At 41.8% G+C, this 26,852-nt stretch overlaps 1 protein-coding gene across 1 annotated transcript in view; it reads right to left on the bottom strand.

Moving 5' to 3' along the window:
- KDR (kinase insert domain receptor) overlaps positions 1 to 25,667 on the bottom strand; it is a 44,226-nt gene extending 18,559 nt beyond the window's left edge. Inside the window, exons 1-18 of the mRNA XM_045834375.1 lie at positions 25,327 to 25,667; positions 21,541 to 21,634; positions 19,378 to 19,574; positions 15,920 to 16,050; positions 15,511 to 15,679; positions 14,777 to 14,916; positions 13,958 to 14,135; positions 12,426 to 12,540; positions 12,176 to 12,339; positions 10,160 to 10,316; positions 8,973 to 9,096; positions 8,366 to 8,474; positions 7,371 to 7,691; positions 5,269 to 5,415; positions 4,809 to 4,940; positions 2,436 to 2,542; positions 1,876 to 2,011; positions 1,389 to 1,493 (exon numbers count right to left, since the gene is read on the bottom strand). Of these exons, the coding sequence (XP_045690331.1) occupies positions 1,389 to 1,493; positions 1,876 to 2,011; positions 2,436 to 2,542; positions 4,809 to 4,940; positions 5,269 to 5,415; positions 7,371 to 7,691; positions 8,366 to 8,474; positions 8,973 to 9,096; positions 10,160 to 10,316; positions 12,176 to 12,339; positions 12,426 to 12,540; positions 13,958 to 14,135; positions 14,777 to 14,916; positions 15,511 to 15,679; positions 15,920 to 16,050; positions 19,378 to 19,574; positions 21,541 to 21,634; positions 25,327 to 25,393 (2,593 nt within the window). The 5' untranslated portion in view covers positions 25,394 to 25,667. The remainder of the gene's footprint in view (positions 1 to 1,388; positions 1,494 to 1,875; positions 2,012 to 2,435; positions 2,543 to 4,808; positions 4,941 to 5,268; positions 5,416 to 7,370; positions 7,692 to 8,365; positions 8,475 to 8,972; positions 9,097 to 10,159; positions 10,317 to 12,175; positions 12,340 to 12,425; positions 12,541 to 13,957; positions 14,136 to 14,776; positions 14,917 to 15,510; positions 15,680 to 15,919; positions 16,051 to 19,377; positions 19,575 to 21,540; positions 21,635 to 25,326) is intronic.
- Between the last annotated feature and the right edge of the window lie 1,185 nt (positions 25,668 to 26,852).

Consider the following 26,852-nt stretch of genomic DNA (forward strand, 5'->3'; position numbering starts at 1 on the left):
TAAATCAAATTCTTCCTTTAAGTGCATACAGAATGTTTGATATTTAAAAGAATTCATAGTGAAGTCTTTTGCAAGTGGAGAATCCATCTGCAAATGGAATCATGCCCAGATTCTCTTCTTTTACAAAATTGGATTTTCATATACCAGGTTTACTATGCTTTTTGGGGCCTGATTACTTCAGTGCTTCCTCGTAAGGAAGCAATACCACGTATTAAATATCCTTGTGTGTTTGGGGCTGTGCTGAAGTTCCCACCAATCTGTGCCAAGCAGGAAACTTAACAGGGGCCAGCTGGTAAGGCCAGTTGGCATATGAGGCTGATGAGGCGAAGACTGTGAGTTTGATCCAGTGCTGGCTGGTACACTTCCCTATAATTCACAGACATGGTCCACACCTCAGGTCCTAATGAGCCACCTCAAAATTACATATCCCCTTGGCCATGAAAGAGAATAGGCAAAAGGAGAGAGATGGCTTTGAAATGCACAAGACCTACTGGCAAAGGGTAGGTAGCATCATCTCCATCAATAAAAGCACATCATAATTGGAGCAAAAGGTGCTGTATGCATCACTTCCCCAAATTAAAATGGCAAGACCAGAACTCCATCACTGTTAGGATTGACAATTGTTCACAAAGGTTTTAATTTTCTAAATATCACCCGTAATCCTTTTTTCCTAGCACAACCATTCATATTTTGCATATTATTATTATTTTAAAGATTTTATTTATTTATTTTTAGAGAGGGAAGGGAAGGAAATAGAGAGAGAGAGAAAAACATCAATGTGCGGTTGCTGGGGGTTATGGCCTGCAACCCAGGCATGTACCCTGGCTGGGAATCGAACCTGCGACACTTTGGTTTGCAGCCCGTGTCCAATCCACTGAGCTACGCCAGCCAGGGCTGCATATTATTTTTATATATGAAATCTTTTACATATTCCAATTATAGGGAACATGTTGTTTTTGTACTCTACTATTTTTACTTATTATATCAAATTTCTCTTCATGTTTCTGGATGGTCTATAATTATCTTACCAATGCACCATAATATAGTACAAAACAATTTGTATATAACCAAGGTGGTTTTTTCTCACTAGAGCAAAGCCACTCAGGACAGTTGTGCAAGCTGTGTCCTATACAAGGACTTCTGGGCAAGGTAGGGAAGGAGGGAGCGGGCAGCTGAAACCCATCCCCAATTTTGCCTGCCTGGCCATGCACCCCAGCACAGGCTATAAGGGGACTTTTTTCCAATATGCACAAAGGTATACAGGTTGACTGACTGCTGGACTGGTGGGCCCACCTGACCACAGAGCCACTGATACAAGCTGTTCATCTTGTGTAATGACCAGATGAAAGAGAGAGAGGGTCACACCACCACATGACTTTGCTTTTTACCTTTCAACATTTTGACGGCCACTGTCTTGCAAGTTGCTGTCTTGTCGATTCCAAAGGCATCTGCTTCAATCACTTGGCCAAAGGCACCACGACCGAGAGGCTTACCTACAGTCAACAATGACAGTGGCGACAAATTGGACTTGGTGGCAAAACGGACTTGGGCTATTATTCCACCAAAGTGATATGCAGATTCCAAGTAGATAGGGTAACCATACATCCTAGTTTAACACGGACAGTCCAGTTTACTCCTGGTCCTGGCTTAATTATTTAGGTATCTCTTCCCTTCACCCTCCAAATGTCCTGCTTTGGATAATTATAAGGGACCCTACTTTTAAGTAACTAAAAGGATGATTATTCAAATTCAAGAGATGAAATGCTTTCTGAACTAGAATCCAACCTTGGCATAGGCTAGATGTGTCATCATCCTAAAGAAAGAAGAGATGGTCTGATAAACCCAATAGCAAGTCAATACCACTTGAAAGCACACCTAGTTTCAGCCGGTCCCTGGGGAACTCCCATTTGCTGGCATCATAAGGCAGGCGTTCACAGTGTTCGTCCAGGGGGAGTTCATCTGGATCCATGACGATGGACAAGTAGCCTGTCTTCAGTTCCCCTCCATTGGCCTGGAAAGCATTACTCCTTTAAGTAACACACATTCCGTTGTTTGGCTGTTGTTTTGTGTGCTTATTATTATTTTGGTAGAAGCTCCATTCCTGATGTCTCATTTTCAAATAAAACTCATGGAGTGTGAGAGTAGTCTTATTATAATCCTGTTTCCAGTGTCCCCTCAACTAAATGAGCTCAGAATTAAGTTCTTAAATCTTAATTACACTAGACGGTCCAAGCCGTTTTCTCCTCTAGTGGCTTCTATCAATTAAAGCCCAGTGGTCCAGCCAAAAGAAAATGGGCAAGAATGTTATTGTATTGAAATAAACTGTGCTCATTGAGCCCATAACAATGGGAAGAAACAACTCAAAGAGCCCCAGTCAGCTTTCATTAATCATGAAAACCAAAGTGCATGGGGTGGAAGAGAAATTATTTTGTTACCCGCTTCACAGTCCGTAGAACAATGACAAGAAGTAGCCAGAAGAACATGGCGATCACTGCAGTGCCTACTAGAATAATGACTTCCAAGTTTGTCTTTTCCTGGGCACCTGGAAAGACACAATTGAATGAACATCAACCATTGGAGACACATCTTTTGGTGTAAGATGACAAAGTTCAGGCTTACCAACAGGGAAACGTCCTAAATAAAAAGCCCCATGCCTCTGACTCGGATGGCGGCTATAATATATTTCATGGGTAATTTAAGGTTTGTAAAACTTTGCTCATGAAAACTTCCAACAATAAAATTCTAAGGCAATGAAGGATAGAAATGTTAATGTCTTCAAAGACAACCATAGAAAGTGGTTGAAAGAAGACTTTGGTGGAAAGAAAACAGGTCATGTTCTATAGAGAAGAAAAGTATTTCTAATGGGAGAAGATAAACATCCAGTTTTACTCTGATAATCTGTGTTTTGATGTGTATGGTGTTTGAGAAAGACTAACAACAAACAAACAAAATACAAACAAACGAATAAAGAACATTTTGATGTTTGCCAGATGGGAGGGGTTTTGGCAAAAATGGATGAAAAGGGGGAAGGGACTAAGATGTACAAATTACCAGTTACAGAAACAGTCACAGGCTATAAAGTACGGCTTAGGGAATATAGTCAATAATGTTGTACTCACTATGTGTGGTGTCAGGTGGGTACTAGACTTCTTGAAGTGATCACTCCCTACATTACATCAATATTTAATCACTGTGTTGTACACCTAAAACTAATACAAAATTGTATGTCAACTGTCATTGAAAAATTAAAAAAAAACTCTAGGGAAGGGAAAGAGAAGGAAAAAAGCTGCAGAAGCTCAGGGTTCCAGAGGACAGCTCTGAGTGGGTGAAATTAAGGACTGGGGGCTAACCACTCAGAGTGATTAGCAAAGAGGTGATAAGGAAGCAATTATCACTTAAGGTCCCCTGTGGCTGAGGGCAGTGTGAATCAAGCCAGCCACCAGCTGTGAGTGGGCCATGGCGGCCTCAAGAAGGCAGAAAGACCAGTAATTAATGTGTTAGCAAAATAAGAGTTCACAGTTGAGAGACAAGCACCAAAGATGCCTGGAAGTAGATTTCGTTCCTCTGATGGTCATACTGAAGTCATTCTCTATATGTAGAGATTAAAAGTCAATTTATACAAGGTAAAAAGTTCAGAGGTTCAATTGTCTAGATAAGTCTGGGTATTAATATTCCCACAATAACATTTGGGAACCTAGCAGGGAAGATAAACATTTACCTCATCCTGTCTTAATATTTTATTCAGGTGAGAAGTAAATCTAATCCCTGTGCTAAAGGTACCCAGTCAGCTACTGGTACCCAGCAGCAGTTAGTGAAGGCAAGGCCAAGCAAGGAGGAGAAAAAGACATCTCTCTAAGGATCTGCCCCAAGCCTGAAGCACTGTGGAAGTGACAAAATCACCATGTCACGTGAAATCTTTATTTATTCCATGCGCTTGAAATTTTATTCGCCAGTGCAGTGTGTGCAATGATAATAAGCCTACCCAGATTTGAAAATAAGTCAAGGTATCAAGATGCAATACTTGGCAACAGAGACTTGACAGATTAAAGGGACGGCAATCTAGACTTGGAGAGAAAAGTTAGGAGGAGTTCACAGAGATCTGTCAATGCCTCCGTCTGTCACCGCCCTCCTTCCCTCCCTTTGCATACCATCCCTTCACCGGCATAATGCATTGTCATTGTCCCCTGATGGGTTATTAAGCAAAAAAGGCACAGGAATACACTCCTGAAGATAAAACATTCTGTCACGGATCACCCTTCCCATCTGAGAAAATGCCAGACTTCACATCATTCCTGCTCGCACATACAAGTATCCTTTCACGTTTAGATAAGAACCCCCAATTTTTCATTTCAGAGAAGCAATGGTCTATTGTTCCCAAATGAATCTTAATTATCTTTAGTCCCAGCAAAACTATGAATATTGGTGACTGGTCTAGATAGCACTGATTTTCATGACCAGGCAGTTATTCTAGTGATTTTCCAAATAAACATGGGGTATAATTCCATATAACAAGTTCACAGAGCCATTCAAATAAAGAAAGAATCAGGGAAAGCCAGAAATTCTGCCGGCCTGGCTAAGAATTTTTCCACAATGAGAACTGCAGGGATAGAAAATGAGGCAAACAAAATTAAAATGACAGTAATTATGTTCTCTGGTTAAAATAATGCATAGTCATAATAGAAAATTTACAAAATACAAAGAATATTTTAAAAACCACCTATCATCTTCCTACACAACGTGTATGAGTGTCCATAAGACATAAGCTAATTTTTAAAAACCGTCTGATGTGCCCGACGAGGCCCACTGACCTTCCACAATGAAAAACGCCTCCACTTTTGCACACCCAAGGACACTGCAGGCCTGGCAGGTGTAGAGGCCTTCGTCCTCCTTCCTCACCCTGCGGATGGTTAGGTTCCGGTTCCCGTCTTTCAGTACAATGCCTAAGAGAGGAGGAAAATGATGATTTTCATGTATGGTGTGGCCTGGTGGAGTATTTCAGGAAAAAGAAATTTAAACTATAAATGTCGTCCTTTCTCTTGGGCTATTCTATCTAACTCCAAAGCAACTGCTGCCTCATCACCCCAGGCTTCTGTGAGAATTCAACCAGATCCTGAATACTCTCATTCTAAGGTTGTGCAATGAACCAGAGTATAGACACTTAGATCGTTACCTCTATCTATCTCTAACAAATGAAAAAATAATGTGGATTTTAGACAACATCTCCAGGACAACTCTGCAACCAAAGAGAGACAGATATGTTCTATTCACCTGAGTCTTCCACGAGTGTCTCGTTATCTTTAAACCAGGAGATCTGTGGAGAGGGATTCCCGGATGCTGTACACGCAACTTCAATGGTTTCCCCAATACTTGTCGTCTGATTCTCCAGGTTCACTGTCATAACAGGCGCCATGCGCTCTGTGCACACAGAGAGAAAATTCAACGCTTAGGTGTAACTTCTAAAATGGTTTGAGTGCCAGTAAATTATTAAACCATTTAAACTTAGTAAACAACACACTGTTGGTGGACTGAGCTGAAAACACACAGAGGTTGACATAAGTGCCGTTGGTCCTCGAGGAAGGTGAAGTGAAATCAATAGGTCAGCCAGTTCAGGCAGGTCACTGCATCTCTGAACTTTCCTATTAGTGGCTCAGGCTGGTAATCTCATCCCAAAATGAAGGTTGTCACCTTTATGGATTTTTCATCTAATTAGACATGGCTTCCCTCCCAAGGAAGTTCTAGCTGGTGACACTCTAGACTTCTGCCATGTTTCTCTTGAAAGGCACAAAACTTCAGTGTAACCAACACCGAAGTCAACGCATAAAGAATGCTTTATATTTATTTTGTACTTTTTACAAAACTCATTTATACTACCTCTGTGGTTCACTATCAGTCCCATGATTGTTAGGAAAACAGTATCAGCTTTATTTGATAAATGAAATCACTACAATTCAGGGGGTTAAACAATTTGCCCAAGTATTTATAGTTAAGTGAATAGGTGAACTAATAGAATCTGGTGAAACCTACAAGTCCAGACCAATGCTACTTCCACTTAAACACAAACAAAAACAATACCATAAGGAAAGTCAAAGATTTAAAGAAAATTAAGCCCATGGGTATTTGGTTACATGCACAACAAAACTTTAGATTTACCCTTTTCTTATAAATCATCAAAGTGCTATGAAAATATCTTGTCTAAACCAATTGAACATCAAAAGGAATCTTGCTGAAACCATCTATTTTAACCTTTAGCGAAAGGAGATTACCTCAGTAGTGAACGACATGGGGGGTTAGCAAATGTTCTGGATGCTAGTCAATTTCTAAGAATAATTTTTGGGAAACAACTTGGGAGTCCTTAGGGAAGCAAACCAGCTCTTTGTGAGCACACGTCTCCCGGGCATGGCCAGGCCAGGAGCCTCCTTCCCATCTCCTTCTGAATTCTTCCAGCAGGTGAACACCAGACCAGGCACCAAGGTGCACAGAAGACATGACACATGGTGGTTTTAACAGGCCCAGGGATTTTGCCTAAACACGTCTCTTCTTTTGACACCTGAGTCTTAACACTAGCAAAACCCACCCTAATGTCTGTCCTAGATACCTCTTAAAATATGCCGAGGCCTCTGGGGATATTATTCCTCTAAAACTTCAGTATAGATTAGTTTACCTGAGAAATTCCCCCTCCAAAAAACAAACAATCGAACAAACAAACAAACAAACAAACAGGACACATGCATCTTAGAAACTTGGAAGCAACACTGAGGATGGGAGAAAACGGAGGAAAGGCCACAAAGAGAAACTCCCCAAACATGCTGCTCTCCCTAGACAGGGAGCCATGGCTGCACGGACTCTGTGCAGGGCCCAGGGTTAGAGGAGGTACAGACAGTGGCTTCATGGGGAATTCACGAAGCTACCTACTCACGAAAATTAGCATCTCAGGGTAATCCTTTGCAGATACTAGTGAGTTATTCCACCATCAGGGCTGGAAAGAACCAAGCTATTCTGGGGGTGTCCAACTTTTTGGTGTCTCTGGGCCACACTGGAAGAAGAGTTGTCTTGGGCCACACATTAAATACATTATGACATGTTATCATGAAAAAATCTCACAATGTTTTAAGCACATTTACGATTTTGTGTCGGGCCACATTCACAGCCATCCGGGGCTACATGTGGCCCGCTGGCCTCAGGTTGGACACCCCTGGATCACTTCAGCATTATTAGCTTCTTTCGGTCTCCGGGACTTTCAGCGAATAAGATAAGTGTGCACCAGTTGACTTTATAAAGTCCTAGAGGGCAGTAATCTTTACTCAGCCCCTGAAAACACGATATGCAAGACATTCCAAAGGCCTCCAGATGACCCAGAGTTACCTCCCTACCTAGGATTGTGAGCTGCCTGACCACGCAATGTCTTTTCTTGGTCTTCCTGTCCTGAGCAAAGCAGACATAGTTTCCTTGGTCCTGCAAGGATGCATTCTGGAACTCCATGATCAAAATGTCATTTGTGCTATTGGAGAACATGGTAGCATTCATTTTCCAAAGAGCATCCAAGTTCTTGCAAGCAGGTGTGGGCAGAGCCTGTGAGCCAAGTTTGTACCATGTGAGGTTCTCAAATGTAGCTCTGTCTGCGCTGCACCACAAAGATACGCTCTCCTGCTCCGTTGGCTGGGTGCCAGGTTGCAGAATGATTTCAGGACCCTCTGAAATGTAAAACCCATGGTTAGAAGACAGTCATTCAACTTGGAAAGCACACTATTGTCTTCCTGTTGCCTTCAGGCTACTAGAAAGCACAAAGAGAAGCGAAGTTCTAGCAATCTCAGACAAAGTAATACAAGAAGACAACCCAGCTGGACAACTCAGGTCCCCCCAAAGTATCATTTTACCAAAATATATTATTTGGAAATGTAAATAAATTTTTACAAGTATTTATCAAATATCAGCTAAAGCTTATCCATAAAACTATGATGAACAGACAAAATCACCAGCATTTGGAGGGCACTGCTCCTATGTCATTTCAATTGTCTCCAGGGAACCCAACCTTGTCAACAGGTCAGCAGCAAGCCTACCAATACTGACTGAACCCCAACAAGCCAAGCACTGTTGTAAACTTTGATGAAAATATGATGCACAACTTGTGATTTAAAAGTCCCTGTGAAACCATTTTCTCTCCAGTGAAGTTGGATATACCTACTTCACATGATCCCCACAGCTACCTAAGGGGTTTCAAGTTATAAACAAAAGCATCAATTACCAGCCCAAGTCCTCTTCCTAAACACCATGGCACTCAAAGGAATAGCAAGGGCCACGGAGTATCAGACAGTTTAGCACCCCACTGGCAAGAGATCCAGCCCACCCCTTGGAGAGCAGCACTTACTGGTCACGTGAAAGGAGATGACCCTCTCTCCTCTCCCAGCTTTGTTGGTCGCTTCACATTTGTACAAAGCTGACACATTTGCCGCCTGGATAACAAGGGTACTTACAGTCTGTGAAGAAAAAATCCCAGGCCGTAAACAATGGAGGCTGTGTTTATGCACATGCACTCAGATTAAAATACAGCCATCCCCGCAACGGCTATGACCTACCTACTGCATTCACCCAACTAAACTGAGCACTCTCAAATTCCTGCAAGTATAATTATGTCATTTTAGCTCACATGTTACACAAAACGGGCTCTGGAAACCATGTGTTTTAATATAACATTATTTTCTCATTTTCATACTTGTAAAATCAGAGTCACCTTACAACGGATGTGTAGATTTAATGACATATGTGTTTTATCTTACTCTAAGCTAGTAATAAGTCAGTGGTACTTCTAAAAGTCAGTGGTGTTTTCAAACTGACTAATATACTAATATTTTATCATCCGATTTATTTGATTATCAGTCTCCAATATTCCTCATGTATTGTTATACCCTGCTTCCATGCCATCCTTCCATAAAAGAGGAGAGACAGATTTTCATATTAAAGCATTTCAAACTCACTTTGTTTTTTCCTTCAATTAGGGCAAATTGATTTTTGTTGACTTCAATTTTATTTCCCCCCTGGAAGTCCTCCACATTTCTCCATTCCTTACACGTATATGGGTTTGTCATTAAGATAGCTTGCCTATTAGAAAGAGACAACAGATCATGCAACAATTAAACATTTCTTTAATTCACATCTATAGTAAGGAACGGAGTCACACTTTCGTTATTATGTTCTCAGAAGACCAGGTGCCCAGTTGGGGGTGTGTGAGAGGCAACCGATCGATATTTCTCTAGTACATCGATGTTTCCCTTCCTCTCCTTCTCCCTCCCTTCCCCCTCTCTATAAGTAAGTAAAAATCAAAAAATTTTTTTAAAAAGAAATAACTTCCTATGCATCCTACTCTGTTACAAGACTTGGTGCCAATTAAAAATAGGTCTCAGCAATGAGGAAAGAAGGTGTAGGTAGATTCATTCAGGATACAGGAGGGAAGCAGCTATTCTGGCAACAAACCTCCATTCATAAATTGGATAGACAAGACAATTCAAGTTAATTTAGTTCAAAGGAAGGCAAGGAAACTAAGAAACCATTCGGCTTCTTAAAGTAATCTCCATGGGACAGTGGCCTCTGGGTAGGAAATGGTCAGCATCGGAGGAAGAATCTAGCAGTGGCCATCTCAAAAACAACAACAGGAAGTGAACTGCTTAGGGTGGTGGAGGTGGCTTGTTGTTGTTGGTTTTTTTTCCCTAAGGATGTCTGCACTTGTGTTAGAACCTGATAAGCTGGGCCTGAGCCTCTGAGGGCTGGCTGCAGCTAGTTCTATTGCTCTCTTGAATCCAGAAGCACCTCCTCGAGATGAGCCTTCTCACAGATAAGGAGAGATGAGGCATTCACTGGTTAATTGGTGTGAGGAGAAAACCCAAAGACTGTTGACTAGCAAAGTGAGCCAAGAGCCTGCATTTGGAGAGGTGTGCATCAGGGCTGACCTATGACAACAGAACAGCTAACCTCATGGCAGGATACTCCAAGGAAAGACATCTAAAACATAAGACAGAGAAAGATGGAAGGAGATTAAGAGCACCCCATGAGGGATAACATTTTTTTTAATTAGAGATAGCCTTCTCAGCTTAGAATGGAGTCTTAGCAGAGCTTGGCTACATGAAATGCAAGATGGCAAGAAAAAAGAGGGTGTGGCCCTACTCACGTGGGGTTGTAGGTGCACTCTTCCTCCAGCTGCCAATACCAGAGGATGGAACTCGGGGGAGGAACAGCATATACCGTGCATGTCAGCATCTGGGTGGTGCCATACTTGTAAGAGTCCACAGGAGAGATCAAAGATTTCTCACCAATCTGGGGTGGGACTGGAGATGGGAAAAACAACTTTTGAAATGTCAATTAACTTTGCAGAATGGAAAGCAGAGGTTTTGAGCAACTAAAGCCCACGTTTTTCTAAGCAGGTAATTTTGCCCCCATTTGGTTTTTCAAAGAACATCTAGATTGGAAACAGGAGACCTGACTTTGAGTGATGCTGCCACTACTACTACCACCACCACTGCTAATAAGAGTCACAATCGAGTAACCTGGATGACTGAAAATCTCTCCATGCTGGGCCTCAGTTTTTCTCATCAACATTACAGGGATATTTCTCCTTGTCCTTCCAATGTCACAAATCAGGGCGAAGTGAAAGGCAGTGGTTGTGAATAATACAGTAAGCACATTTCTTATGCAACAAGCATTGTCTTAGTACTTTATATTGATTAATTCATTGAATCCACATAACTGCTGCTATTCTCCAATTTACATGAGAAAAATAAAACTTAAAAAAGATCAATGATATGTCCAAAGTCACTCTCACCTCTTCTCTTACTCTGTCTCCCTTTCCTTCTTCCCCTCCCTTCTTTGTCCTTTTTTCTTCCCTTTTTGGCTCCAAAGTTATTAATGTGAAACTATTTTCTCATCACTTTCAACTTAAAGCCTTAGATTATACTTTCAAAACCTGACTTCTTTTTTTATGCTTATTTTATATAGTTGGGTAAATGCCAGGGTGAGTCAAATGTTCAGTGACTTCATGAATTAATGAGATAGGATTATTCACTGTTCATTTCTACATCTTTTTTTTTCCTGTTCATTTCCTTCTCCCCACCTCACTTAGCAGCTTCCCAACTTCACCCCGCAACCCCCTACTCCCGAGTGGCTTCTAAGGGACATTTCTGGAAGCTGTTACTTTTAAAATACTCCCTGAAGCTTAAGTCCCAGCAAAGAAATAAAGCCAACCTCAAGAGACACACAGGGAGGTGGCAGGATATATGGGGAAGCACCTTAATGTCACATAAGGAGATCCTGAAGTTTGCACACGCATGCCAGCAGGGAGAACAAAGAATTACAATGGAGAATCATTCCCCAGATGTGTTTGGAACAAGATATTAATGAGTTTACTGGGGGAGGGATGCTTTGGTCGAATAAATTTGCTAAACCTTGAAGACTATGTGTGTCCCCTTGGAGAATGGCAATATGCATTTGCATAATAAAGGCCCTGAGAGGCCCTGCAATAAAGATGCCCGTTTTACATCAACTTAGCATTTGCCACACTTACTTGACCATAAAACTCATTTTCCCCCCACCTAGAGAATTCATTTACATCTTTCAGTTTGGGAAAATGAAGTTCATATCATATCCTTAAAGCAAAACCTTAGTATCTTCCTTTTACAGCCTCAGAGTCAGATCATAGACTCCTGTTTTAAAAAAACAATGGAAAAGCTTCCAACCAGCTAACAGTGTGGACCTTCCTTGGCATCACTAATACATCCACCACAAAATCAAACTGGAAGCTTCCCACAATATTCAAGAAGAGCCTTACATGTTTGCAATGCCAGCAGCTCGATTCCGTGAGACAGGCAACAAGGTGGTGCCACTTAGGCTTGTCAGCTGTCCCCGCAGCCATTCTCAGCTTTTAGCCACGAAGGGTACCTTCTCCTTTAACCTTGCATTTGAACACCTAACGGTTCATCTGCACGGCCTGTTAAGCAAACATGTCCAGAACACACTCTCCTACACCTAATTTCAACTCCACTCCTTTGGAGCATTTGTATACACAGCAGCCCCCCTGCTGCTATGAGTGAAGCAGCAGGCGACAAAGGAACAGCGGCCTAGCTATTTAGGAAAACATGGTCATACTCTTTATAATAAATGTTGGGCAGAGAAGGAAAACTTACAGACTCACCATTCACAATCAGAGATACCACGTGGCTCTGCTTCTCCTTTGAGATGGGGTTGGTAAGAACGACGGTGTAATTTCCTGTGTCCTTTTCACTCACTTCCATAATAGTCAGTGCATGTCCCACTTTAACTGTGTGATTTGACTCAATGGGTCTCCCATTTTTATACCTATGGGGGAAAAACCCAGGAGTTATACAATCTAAAGATCTACTTTCATGTGGAACAATGCTTTGCATTTTATTTCCATGAGTTACCATTTTATTTCTGGAGCTGGGTAACCAAGGCACTTCACAGGGATTTTGACATGGTCTCCCACGGTGGCTTCCACCAAAGATTCCATGCCACTGTCAAAAGCGACAAAAGGTTTTTCTGAAAGGAAATAAAAACAGTTATTCTCAAAAATGTTGTCTTATTGTAAGTGATCATTTGGGCTATTATTTCATTTCAAGTGAAGAGTCAAAGGCCTTGGGAGTCGAAGTTCAGAGACTCCCCATATTATTTGCTATCGGTCACTTCCCAGCTTCTCCCACACCGCCAGGCTTCGGGTTTGCCTTCTCTCTCCCCAAGTGTACTCTGCAAGCTTCCCAACTGCTCAAGCCTCAATTCGAGCAGGTTTCCCTCTGTGAAGCTTTCTCTAAGTCCCCCTAGGACACGTGGGCACTCGTTCTCCTCTTCTTTCATGACACTCTATACACACCCCACCATGTACCTCTGGACTCAGTCCTCAGACCTCTTGTCTTTATCTACCTTTCCTCTAGCCTCAGGTTCATACTCCTAAATTTATGTCTACGGCCATGACTTGTCTGGGTACCAGGTGTATATATTACATATCTCCCTTGGGATGTCTCATGGGCATCTCCAAACAAACACACCCAATCCCATTTACCCTAATCTTACTCGTCTCTCCATCTTCCATATTTCAATAACTAAAATCACCATTCACTCAGCTGCTTATGATAAAAAACCCAAAGGTCATCTTCCATTCTTTTTTCTCACACTGCATAGCCAACAAAGTAATTGACTCTATTGACTCTAACTTCTAAAATACATCCAAAATCAGATCACTTCTCACCACTTCTACCCCCACCACTTTTGTCCAAACTACCCACCATCTGTCACCTGGATTATTGCAATTAGCCTCCTAACTGGTCTCCCTACTTTTGCCCTTACCTTCCTAAAGTATACCACATTAAAAAAACAGAAACCAGGAATCCTATAAAAACGTAATCCAGAACATGTCTGTTTCAGCTTAAAACCTTTCTATGCATTCCCACATTATAAAACCCCAAATCCTTACCAAGGCTCATAAGTTGGGTGCCACATAAATTATCATCTAAATGGAGACATGTATGTGAGTGAAAGAGAACAAGTGAGTAATGAGTAATTAAGTTATTTGTTCAAAGCCCCACAGAAAGTAATTCAGTCCAGCTTTTTCCAACTGCAAAGATCATGCTTACTCAAGTAGGATCCTCTGCCTTGCAGTAAAATGAAAATTTAAAAACTATCTTAGATAATAACATTCTGCACATTATAGCAATAACAGCAGCAACAGCAGCTACTGCAAGTACTATTTAGTAAGCATTAGTGATATATTGGCTCATCCCATCATAAAATTGGAACTTAAACCCAAGCTATGCTCTTGACCCCTAGGTCATGTGACCTGCCTAACAAGAGTTCAAAAATATCTTCTGAATGAACAAAACAGGAATCACTAGCTGACCTAAATTTATTTAAATCATCTTACTTTCCAACGTACAGCATAATCCCAGAGGAGATCTTATCTTACCATGGACCATGACGAATGTGCTGTTCTTCTTGGCCATCAGCCCACTGGAAGCCTTACAGGTGTACAACCCTTGGTCACTCCGGGTTATACCATCTATAGTCAGGGTGCTCAAAAATTTTTTCACATCACTCCCAGACTGAGTTTTTAGGTCCCGGTTTACAAACTTCGCATGCTGATGCTGAAAAACAGTTTAATGAACTTCCAAAGTCCAGCATAACATTACCCAGTAGCTTCTAGATACCCAAAACATCAAGTCTTGGCCCTTGGTGAGCACTATTTAATGCTACTAACAAAGACTTCAGAACTTTTAACATAGGTAGACAGCAAATATATTTAGTTTCAGGAGAAATAAATAGAACCAAGTGAATTAGGGTTTTTAAAATCTGAGATAGAGGGAATGAGATGGGTACAAACTGCAGAAACAGGCAAACAGGACTGTTGCTTAAGGACAAGTGTGGCTCACACACTTCCTGAAGAGAAATTCCCTTAAAGGGAAAATACATCAAAAACTTTTCAGGACAGAGAAATAATGCAAACTGGGAAGATGCAATCACCCAGAGAAAACTAATCTTCACAACCTGAATGTAGCAGAGTGGGACAGAGTTCTCGGTGCTGCACCTTCTTTTCCATGATGCTGTCTGTTCTGCAAGCCCCTTAAAATGTGTGTGTGTGTGTGTGTGTGTGTGTGTGTGTGTGTGTGTGTGAGTTAAGACATTTACAATTTATCTGGCTAGAGAGGTCCCTATCTCTCTCAAGCAAACTCTATTGGAACTGATTATCAAAGTATTTAGAGATCGGGCTTTAAATTGTTAGTGTTACCTTCAGAGAAGGATATTCCCAGTTGAAGTCAATCCCCACATTTAGTTCAGTCCTCGCTGTACAATTTAAAACAAGCTTCTCTCCAACAGACAGCTCAATTCTGTGAGAGGGGTTCAGCACTACATCATAAATCTTGGACCCTGGAGCAAGTAAGTTGAAAAAACAGAAAATGAGAAGGAAAACAAATCTATGACTTGGCATAAGTTTTTCCAAAAATGATGTAGCTTTAAAACATGTCACATCTTCTCTCCCTGAAGGCTTCACCAATACTTGAGAACTCCCGGAAAAATGGCCTATAGAGATTTACGAAGCAGATCTGTGGGGATCTCAAAGATGTCGTAGCCCCGTGGATAAAAAAAATAGTAAAATTTGAGTAGTCAACAGCCAATGGTGCCAGCTTTAGTAAACCGCTAAACTTTCAATAAAATAGGTCTAATTAAAATAATGGAAGCCAAGCAATGCTCTGAACATTAAATTTTCCATAAAATATGCTTCAGTTCATAGCATTCTTTTTCATCCTTGGACTTGGCAAGAGAAGAGAAAACCTGCATTGCACATAGGTTTATTTGATTAAAAAAAATAGATACCAGGAGTTGCCCAACAGCATGTCTTGAATTAACATAGTTTTTAAATCCCTTGTCCTTCACCCTATACCTTAATCTCCAGGATCTTAATATAGGAAACCAACCTTTTCTGTGTGGTAATAATGAATTAGAAAGGAACTGTCCTCTTACCTACAACCACAACTATGTACATAATAGACTGGTAACTTTCATCATTAATTTTTGCTTCACAGAAGACCATGCCGGCATAGCTAATCATGTAACTGGGAATGGTAAAGCCGTTCTTGCTGTCCCAGAAAATTCTGTTACCATCAGGAACAAACCTCTTTTCTGGATATCTCTGGGGAGAAGAAGAAACATCAGATATGTAATTGAGTGCCATCCAAAAGTGAAACCATGTAAAATGATCACTAAAAATGGACATTTTTAAGAATTCAAATTAGCTTTATTTATTGTCATTTTCACCCTTCCTAAAATATCTTTCAATCTCATTCTTGATGTTGTTTTATAAACAAGCTACCCATCTTAAAATTAGCTTAAAATTATGAAAACATAAGAGATGATTGAAGATAGAACTTACTGCACAAAGTGATACATTGAGGTTTGAAATGGACCCGCGACATGGAATCACCACAGTTTTATTTCGGTTCTCCACGATGTACACAACTCCATGTTGGTTACTAACAGAAGCAATAAATGGAGATCTGTAATCTAAAAGAAAATTTAATTCCATTTAGCTAATGGCATTTACTAGAAAATTTAATTCCATTTAGTTAATGATTGCTTTCAGGTTCAAAAACTCTGACCCAAGAAGTGAATGTTTGGGAATGACAACTCACACTAGTCACACATCAATCTACCGGTCGAGATATGGCTCCAAGGACATCCTGCAGGAGGGGTGTGTGTGTGTGTGTGTGTGTGTGTGTGTGTGTGAAACACCTGAAAAAAACCTCTCAGAATGGGATTCACTGTTTTCACAAGGATCATCAGTAACTACAGTATATTTTATAGGTTTCATATTTAAACAGATCAATCATAATTTTTTTCAAAATAAAGGAGTATACGTCTTCATTTTATATAAATAGACATATACATTTTTATATGCACTATATTTTTATCTATAAATTTTAAAGTAAATGTAAACTTGTATCTTTACACTTTACCTCCAAGCTTATTGGTGTCAAAAAAAATGGAGTACTACGCAGCAGAAAGAAAGAAGGAGCTCCTACCCTTTGCAACAGCATGGATGGAACTGGAGAGCATTTTGCTAAGTGAAATAAGCTAGGCTGTAAAAGACAAATACCATATGACCTCATCTATAAGTGGAACCTAATCAACAAAACAAACAAGCAAGCAAAATATTACCGGAGACATTAAAATAAAGAACAAACTGACAGTAACCAGAGGGGAGGGGGGAAGGAAATAATAGGGCAAGGAAGGGAAAGGGTCATCAAAGAACATGTATAAAGGACCCACGGGCAAAACCAAAGTTGGGTAGGATTGAGGATGGGAGGCAGGGGAAAGTGGTAGCAAGAAAATGGAGACAACTGTACTTGAATAACAATAAAAAAATAAATTTAAAAAATTCATGCTTTCTTTCCTTAGGCAAATAATGTGAATGCCATGAAAATAAGTTAATGGATCCCAAAAGGCCTTTAAAATAAACAAGAAATAACTAACAATTTTTGAAATGTTTTATGTGGGCATTTTAAAACTGCGAAGATTACATATGAGATTTTTTACAAAGTATTGTTTATTAGTTATTGTATTTAGTTTAAGATTTAGCAGTCATTAATATCTTCCATGACAACAACATGAAAAACCACCATGGCAAAAAGTGAGAAGAAAACAAAAGAGATTTTAATGTTGTTCAAACATTGTTCATATATTTTAATACACTCCCGGGATACTCTTCCGTTCCCCAGAGACAGAGTTGATACGGTGTGAAGTCCTGCTTCAGACCTCAGAGGATGATGGCTCAAGCTGCCATGCCCAACACACCTGACATAGCATTTTCAGCGCTCTTCAAGATGGTTGGTCCAAGTGAAGGAAGAGTTAATTAAACCAAAGAGGACAAGGCCACTAATTCTCTGCAACAGCAGAAGTTTGATTTCCTTTCCAGCTGGAAAGCGCAGAAAGGCAGCCAATCCAGCCCACCACATGCCACAGCCATTATTTTGTGAGGCCGGGACCCACTTCCTGGCTCCATCCATTGCTGGAAGGAGTGGGGTCAGAAAACTAGGGAAGTAAGGTAGGGACCAGAGGGGACATTAAAGGGCTGTCCATAGGGAATACTTAAGTGTTTTCTTTCCCATTGTTAAGCTTCATGACCAAAATCTTGAACAGCTCCCCTCTTAGACAGGAAACAGAATTTAATGGCATACCAAAGATGGGCAGTGTACAAATAAACAGTGCTAGAGCTTGCTACTTCTTCGTAGTATCTACTTTTCATCTGTACGCTAGGAAATGTTATAAATCTTACAGAGCTAGTCTTTTGCCTGTTTTATAGAAGCCTTTGGAAACAGAATTAACCCCTTGACGTAAGACTAAAGCTATTTGGTAAATCAATTCTATTTCAGTATCCCATGAAAAGGAAATAAACAAAAGAAACCCAAACAACCACCCATCCTCTCAAAATAAAATATTTACTGAAACCCATGAAATGAATTTTCACATGTCTCCAGGTTTCCTGACTCCAGGGAGAAGGAAATAAGGAGATATTATGGGAGAGGTTCATCTTGTAGTCTATTTCCAGACAGGCTGAAAGCAGGAAATCCTTGCAATCTTCTGAGAAAGCCTGGGCTCCCAAGACTGCCAGATCAAAAGGAGCCAGAAATTCTCGAAGATCTGAGCCTTGTCTCTTTCAAATTGTGCAGAGGAGAGGAGGGCACAGAATTCTGTCTTGGATTGTGCTTACCCTGGGCAGAAATAATCCTCAAATATTTTACAATCCAGGAATGACATACGTTATTTTGATGTGGTTTCCATGTTTCCATGCACTGACTATACTGCATTCTCGAAATCTAAGTGAAAATATGCAAGTGTGTTTTCCAAAGCTGATGAAATTCTTGTTCTGTAAAAGGTGCTTCTGGAAAAAAGTTGAAGCCCTCTTTACCTACCTCAAATCCTTTGAGATTTAACGAGTTATGTACATGTACAAATAATATGTCTGAAAAGATTATCCTCACTGAAAAAAATATTTAGTACATCCAAGCAAAATACTACCTACAACACTTACATTCCTCTAAATTATATGATAGGTATCATAGAGAAATTTGGGTATTTGAAGAGTCTTGAAACACAAAAGCAAGAATTATTCACATTACAAATACTGAATACATGTAACATTGTGTGTTGATTCTACATGGATATTAAGTTGGCCTCCATGGTGTCAATCCCACTTGTCAACTCTAGAAAGATGGGGCATATCATCCAATATCTCAGACTACACAAACCGAGGACAGAAACACTGTCTTCAAAGGCCCTTTGATGCAGCACGTTCCTTTGCACCATGCAAACTGTTTGGTGCAATTCTTATGGAATTGTTTATTTTGAAGTGTAAGAGAGAAAAGAAAAGTTCCCATGTACAAAAAAGGTCCAGAGCCTTTGGCTGTTTCCCTGTGCATTCTTGGGAAAAGCTCTTACCACTGCAGATAACCTATCTCTCCACAGAAACCTCTCCATAATTCACTCTGAACCTTTCTTTTTAAGTATTTCTGAGGGTTTTTTTTCCTCAAACATCAGAAGACTTTTTATAAATCCCCATAGCCAATTGTGAACACAGATTTCCCTGAGAAACAAAGATCAGAACAAAACTAATTGGGCGAGGACAAAAGAGACGTAACAGAGCCCAAGCTCCAGAACAAATCAATAAGTCTTATTCTCAGAGGAAGCCTTGGCAGAGAAGAATTCTGTATATTCCTGTTGGCCAAGAGCCTTTCGGACGAGCCTTTTGTTGTACTCCAATTCTTCTTTGTGCCTATTGTGTTTTATAACTTGTAAATCGATGTAGGAAATAAATTTATTTTAACCACTTACCTTGAACGTAGACATAAACAACCGAGGCCACGTCAGTGTCCTGGTAGAAGCACTTGTAGGCTCCAGTGTCATTTCCGATCACTTTTGGAATTGTCAGTGTCTTACAGAAGAGGCTGTTGCTGCAGTTGGTCACCTCCACTCTTTTCTCAAAGCTACTCTGATTGTTGGGCCAGACCCAGTCCACGTCCCTCTCTCCCCTGAAAAATTCATTCCAGGAAAGTATGACTGTGAAATGCCACACTATGAGACTGTTTCTTAATAAGAAATAACAACAGCAACACAGAAGGTTCTGTTCTCAAACTTATATATACTTGGTCACACAGACTTCTACCGACAATGACAGGCTATATCAACAAATGACAAAAAGCCGTAGACTCAGCTTCAGAAATCATTCACAAGGATGCATGAGTTTTCTATTAATTTACTCACTCATTTATTAAGTGTGTGCTATGTGCCCAACCTTACTCAAGACTGTAGATATAACAGTGAGCAAATCACACAAAAATCAATGCCTTTATGGAATCTCAGTCCAATTAGAGGAGATAGGCAATTAAAAAGTAAATAAACTGCAATAAAGCAGACATTTTTAAAAAAGTAATTAATATGTATTCTCTAAACAGTGGTGATAACTACCATGGACAAAATACAGACAATGCAAAGAAAAGAGTGACGAGTTCTGGAAGGGCGGGACTCGACAAGGTGGGCCGCATGAACATCGGAAGGAACAGAATTCCAGGCAGAGGGAACACAAACGTAAAGGCCTTGGAGTGCATACATAAGTGGAGTACTAGGGAAATGGCAAGCAAGCCAGAGTGGCCAGATAAGAGCAAGTAAGCAGAAGAGTAAGACACAAGGTTAGGAAGGAAGGAAAGGGCTGCAACTGTCTACAAGCCTCATGGGGCTGTGTAAGGAGTGCGCTAAGACACAGGTTACTTTCATTGCAGCATTTCTCTACAAAGTCCCCAGGGAGACAGTCAATGTCAGGAAGTAGGTAACATCATTGACCCTTCTTTCAAAGAACTTGAACTTTTCATGAAGTTGCAACTACGTCCATGGACTTTCATAGCTTGTTTAGAACATAAGTAATATTTATTCAGAGTTTTAAAAAGCAGTATGAAATCTTGAAGACTTTAAATATTCCCCATTGTTGAGGGTAAAAGGAAAATCTACTGAGAAATGTGTCTTGAAATAGCAAAGCTAGAAAAACAGCACCTGTTAGGGTGCTTTTTCTCCCCAAGGACTGAGTGTCAGTGACCTACTCTGGATAATGGACTAGGGTATCCTTTACCCTCTGCAATCTAAAATAGATCTGTGTCACTGTGCTGAATGCTTGAAACTCTACAATCGTAAACAATGGCAATAAGCTGCCAAGGTTCTTGGTGAACCTCCACACTCCTCTCAGGGAGCGACATAGCCTCTGCTCATCATTCTGCCCAAACACGCTGGTCCTGACCAGCTTCTGAAAAATCAGTACGTTAAACCCCAAGGTCTTCGACTTTCCTTTCTGGGGTAGGAGCTGAAAGGCAACATTTAAGGGCCTCTTCTTCTTGTCATAAAGGCCCGTTTCCTTATTTAGCAAAAATCAATCATAGCATGGCTTCTTGCTAGCAAGTAAGAAGGGAGGGGGGGATATTCCAGAATATCAAGCCACGTTATGAAATCATTACCTGCGCAGAACAGGCACTCAGTAACATTAAGAGCTGAATATTAAATTGCTACTACAGTCAGAATTTTATCATGACATGAAGTTCTTAAAAACAGCTAAACAGATGCCTAAGAGCCACTCTGATTTTTATAAAATATGGCCCAAAACTTCTTCAAGTCTATTGCTTAAGGTTATGTACTCGATTTCATTTATTCATTCAATATTTACTGAGTTTCTACTAAACTGGCATGCACTATATGCCAGGTGCTACACTGGTCACTGGTGTGTGTGAGTGTGTGTGTATGTGTTGGCAGAGGGCACTAGAAAAAAAATGCCAGCAAAATTGTGCAGAATTTTGGGAGAAGACCTTTCTCATTTTTTTCATTATTACATCATTTCTTAGAAACCTAGCTACTTACAGACAATTAATATAAATCAATTATACTGTATGGAAATTATTTTTCACTCCATAATGAGTTACTTAACACAGGGAATACATATCTAAAATCAATCCTTACCAGCAAGTAATTTGAAGAGTTGTATTAGCCACAATTGTAAGGATGTCTTTTTGTATGCTGAGCCTAGGTGGATCGAGAGAAACACTAGGCAAACCTAGAAACAAATTGAATAAATGAATATAGTTGCCACTGATTCAGACCCAATAGGAAACACCTTCCATAAACAATGCACACTCCATAAATTTAAAAGACCTTTTCAGCAAATCATTGTATAAACCTGCGAATTTACTTTTCACCATTCCCAGTAAAAGTTCACAAGCTGTGTCATAACAGGAAGAATGGGCAGATGGTCATAAACCAACACAACAGTTCTGCAATTCATGGAGCTAGGGTGGAGTTCCTGTTTTCCTGCATTGCCAACTTCAAGGTCTTACAAAAGGATATGGGACATTGAAACCAAATGAACCTTCATCTGATGATCTCACTCCCTTGGGAAAGGACCCACTGACATTTCTTATAAAACGTAGGATGCACACATTCGAGTAAATTGCTGATTAATGAATACTACTTAGAGAGATTTCTATGTAGTTCATATGTACCCTGGAGCGGGTAGGAGTATCCACAAACTTGTCTCATTTTCCTTTATCAATTTTCTAGTGTACTTCCTCTGGTAACTGAACTGCCAAGGTTGAAAGACTATATTAAAACTAGGTGAGAGGAACTGAATGAAAGAAAACATTTTCTAATGTCATATAACATGCTTATTAACACACGTTTCCTCAGAGAATGGGCCTAGAAAAAGTACGATGCTAAGAAACTACAATTGAGGAATTGATACCAAGCTTGGAACACCAGAAATCTGATTTTACCTAAAAATACCATGGGGCAGATTCCTCACCGCGGGTCAGGTTACTCCATGGCAAGAAAACTGAGTTCTCTGTCAACTAAGTGCAACCAGCTATGCGGTGTGGAAGAAGCACCAGAGAAAGAAGAACTGCTCCTGCTGCAATAGGCTTAACTGATATCTGGATCTTCAAAATACCACCTTAAAAGGAGATTAATGCTTGGTAAGCACCCAAGCTTAGTATGGTTGTTAACTCATATCAGCTAAGTACAAATGACTCTCTAGGCCTAAACTGGCATTGACCTTGTTGGGCAAATAAGAGGGTATTAACAAATATAAGAGAGTATGAGTAAACAGAGAACGAGCAAATATTCAGTGCAAATATCCAAGGCATTAAATCTATGGATCCCACTGGGAACAAGCTGCAGGCAAAACGAGCAACTGATCACACGTGTTCTCACAGACTCACCCACAGGTGCAAAATAGGTTGCTGACACAACTGTAGATTTGTTGATAAATAACATGGTAAAAATATGTAATAAAAAATCTTAAAAACCTGTAAATTAACTTATGTCAACAAATCTCAAACTAACTGGCACTGGTACTGATTTGTGTTTCAGGCAATGTTCCCTAGAATTTCAGATGTGTCAGAACATCCCTGGGCCTACAAATCTGCCTTTTAACAAGCATTTCAGGTGACTCGATCACACATGGCCTATGGGCCACTCTTGGACAACCACTGGTCTTGGATGGTCCTATTCATTGAATTAGACAGCACTTTCCAATATGAAGGGAATAGCCACCCCCAAAGGAGACAAACAATAAAGCAAAAATGTTTAGAAGCAAAAGAAAAACCTTCCAATAATGGAATCCCACTTTGTCTCAGAAAAGGAAAATGAAAACAATTCATTTGGATAAACACAGATATAAAACTTGACCGAAAGCCACTACGTTTTTCAACATGAGAAACCTGTCGAAAACAGTAACTTAAAATAATTTTCACAATGATCCAAACAAGAAAGAATCCATTGTCTGGGGGCATTCATGTGAAAGATAAAAAGTGGAAGTAAAGACTAAGCCCCGCCCACCCACCACCAAAACAAGAGATTCTTGAAGATCCTCATAAATTTCTTAAGCAGGTTATCTCACACCCTCCATGTACTTTCCTATGTCAAAAAAATGTTAAGGTATTTTTCAGGGAAGCCAAAACAACACCATACTATTCTAAAGCCACTTTAACAACAACAAAAAAACATGCAACAAGGCTATCAATAATAGTAACTTTCAACTTGTATGTGTAGCCAACACTCATTCTTTTTCTTGTTTGCTCCATTAAGTTTCATTCATTTTCACTGGCAAGTTTGGGTTCTACTCTTCAGAAATTCTAAAGAAATAATTATAAGAAGTACATATGCTACTGCTCACTAGAAAAGCCCCTCTATGTTCAAATCCCATAGCCAAAATTAATTAATTTGTGCACTGTTGCCCGTCCAAAGACAGGAAGGAAAAACAACAGTGCCTCTGTCTCTAAAATTTGATGGCACCAATTATAGTCCAATCCAATTAAGCAAGTCACACACTCCAAAAGGGCAACCTCATCATTACATTCAGGACAACGCGATTAGTTCACTACTGCTCCACGAGGAAACACCCCAGGCTTAAACGCAACTCACTTCTTTGTGGGGGTGCAGAAGCACATGTTCCAGACCTTCATTCTCTCCCCATAAAGGGGAAAGAGAGAGGGTTTGTCAGGGACAAATGAGTGTCCCTGGTGAACCAAATAATTAAGAAAATTCAATGACTAGAGACAAATGATCGAGTTACTTTATACATGGGTCATTTTTAAAGACCTGATTCTTTTCTTGTGATATAAGGAATTTCCTGAATTATTTGACCTTTTTTTCCCATTTTCTCCACCCTCTCCCCTTTCTCAACCTCCAAAGAGTGCAAATCTGGAAATCAGCAAACTGTGGCTGCAGAAAACAGATAGGGGCTGAGGGTGGAGGGAGGAGAAAAATGAAAAGAGAAGAAAAGAAAAGGAAAGGAAAAGAGAGGGGGAGAGGGGGAGAGGGAGAAGAGAGAGAAGAGAAGAGAAGAGAAGAGAAGAGAAGAGAAGAGAAGAGAAGAGAAGAGAAGAGAAGAGAATTGAATTTATTTCATCAAGAGCATATGTGCTCCTAATCTTGAAGGAGATAAATATTTGGTGACAAGCAGAGTCAGAGTGGGGCTAAATGTAGGTACTAAGTCCGCTGGAGTAAGTTTTCTGACCTTGCGTTTACCGCACAGACCAAAGCGCATTGAAAGATGGTCTTTACTAGGTGACTGTTACTTGCAGACACTTTGGGAAGCTGTCAAAGTCCCGGGTCCAAGCCCCAATTTCTCCTTCTCTCTGCGAGGAAAGTGGCGTCCTGCGCCAAGAAGGGAAAAAATGTTTTCCTCCCCCTGGACTCCACCTCATACAGTGGGTGTGTGTGTGAGTTCGAGCCAAAAGGGAAGCAGCCCCAGGTCTTCGCTCGCCTCCCACAGAGGCAGACCTAAGTGCACGGTGCGATCCCAGCAAACTGACTGGGGTTCCTCGCAAGGCTTCCTTCTCTGCGCCGGGGCGAGGGTGGTGCGAGCTGCGGGACGACGTTTCAGCGCCGGTTCCCGCCCGCTGGAGCACCTCCTGCCAGGCAGCCTGGGGCGCCTTTCCACACCCGCCTCCCGAGAGCCTGGAGGGTGGGTCGGGTCCGCAGGACACTCTCCAACAGAGGCTCCTGTCCGTGGCCAGAGTCATGTAAAGGAACCGGGCTCAGGGGACCATTAACTTTCGAGGTAATCTTGGGCCACTCACTGAGCCTGTTTCCTCACTGGCAAATGAAAGAACACACAGTGTCAGGTCACTTTCAACTCTCCAGCTCTCGGATTCCGAGGTAGATCCGGCCTCCAGGTTCTCTCCGAGTCCCCAGCTCTCCGCCCGCACCCGACCTCTCCGCCTTCTTTCTAGGGAGCCGGCTCCTTACCCACAGAAGCAGCCCGGGTCTCCACGCAGAGCCACACAGCGATGGCCAGCAACGCCTTGCTCTCCATCCTGCACCTCGCGCGGGGTGCAGTGACCGCGGTTCTTTCTCCCGGGGCCCGCCCCGCAAAGAAGGCGTGGAGGTGGAACGCGCACCGCACCGCAGGACTCCGGGGCGCGTAGGGCGAAGGTGTCTCCGCTCCTGCCGCGGCTGCAACGGGGTATGAGGAGGCGAGTAGGGAGGGATATCCCGGCTGCAGGGTAGCCCTGAACTTGTTGTAGCGCGCGAGTGATGCCCCGCGCGGGCAGAGGAAACAAAACCATACACTGCCTGCTCTCCCGGGGTCCCGGGACTCAGTGCTGGGTGAGAGCCAGGGCCGAAACTCTAGAGTCTGGGGGCGGGGCGATGCGGGTCAGGACGAGGGGCGGGGCAGGACCCGGTACCGGCTGAGAGGCGGGGCTCCCCCCACCCTGTTGACCGCCCGGCCTCTTAGCGGGGTACCGGGCTGGATCCCGGGCTTCCAACACCCGTTACATCACCTTATCTCCTCCACTGGGCCCAGAACCGCTCCTGGCCCCGGGTCACCCGAGGGAGAGGAAAACGTCTCGGGCACAGCAACCCTGTTTCTGGCAAAAATTAAAATGTAGCCATTAACAGTTTCGAAGCGTCGGTTGCTGGACCACCGAAATATTGGGGAGCAATACTGGGAGTTCAACGAGGGACACTGCGCCCTCAGAATGCGAACCAAAGTTTGGTACAGTCTTAGGCGCAGTGCGAGCCTCAAGTGGCTGGGGGACAGGTTGAGGATTGGCAGCAGGTTGAAGCAACTAGGGAAAAGCGGATGCTGTGCGGAAGGGAACCAGGATCTCAAACTCCAATAGTACTGGTGTAGTTTAAAAACCTGAATCTAAATGCCCTTAGTCACAATACACACTTGCCCAGTTCCCCAAGTTCCCGCTATTTTCTCTTTTATTTGGCGGCTTCAAGTGTTTTTAAGTTACCTGTCTAGCCGCCAAAAGCAATTAATTTTGAGCCCCCTCCCCCAACCCGGCTTGCTCAAAAAACCTACCTCGGGCCTCCAGAGATCTGGAGGTGCCCAGGACTCTGGCGTGCCCGCGAGGGGTCAGAGGGTCCCCGGTCCCGCCAGTGAGGCTCTCCTTGAGAAAGGGCTTTTGTCCATCGTGTTACCCCACAAGGAGCCCCTAGCGTTACTCTTCTTGGGCCTTAGACTAGGCCCCTTTTCAGAGCACAGCGTCCAGCCAAGATACCCGTAGGGCTGGAGGACAGACGCCCAGCGGCCGGCTTCACTAGAGCAGCAGTGAAGCAAAAACTCCCAGCCCCTGGGCACCCAGAACGCCCTGTACCAAACCTCACAACTCTGTCTGCACGTGTAGACTCTGTATGGTATTGTTAGGAGGAGAACTCGCATTCTTTTCTGACCACATTTGCTCCTTCTTTCCTCTCCATTTCTCCCCACATGTGAGGAATGTTATTAGATGTCCCCTAACTTAGGGGCATTCTGGATCCCT

The sequence above is a fragment of the Phyllostomus hastatus genome, unplaced genomic scaffold (assembly GCF_019186645.2).
Source record: "Phyllostomus hastatus isolate PE091 unplaced genomic scaffold, TTU_PhHast_1.1 phas_contig_196, whole genome shotgun sequence".
Classification (NCBI taxonomy): Eukaryota; Metazoa; Chordata; class Mammalia; order Chiroptera; family Phyllostomidae; genus Phyllostomus; species Phyllostomus hastatus.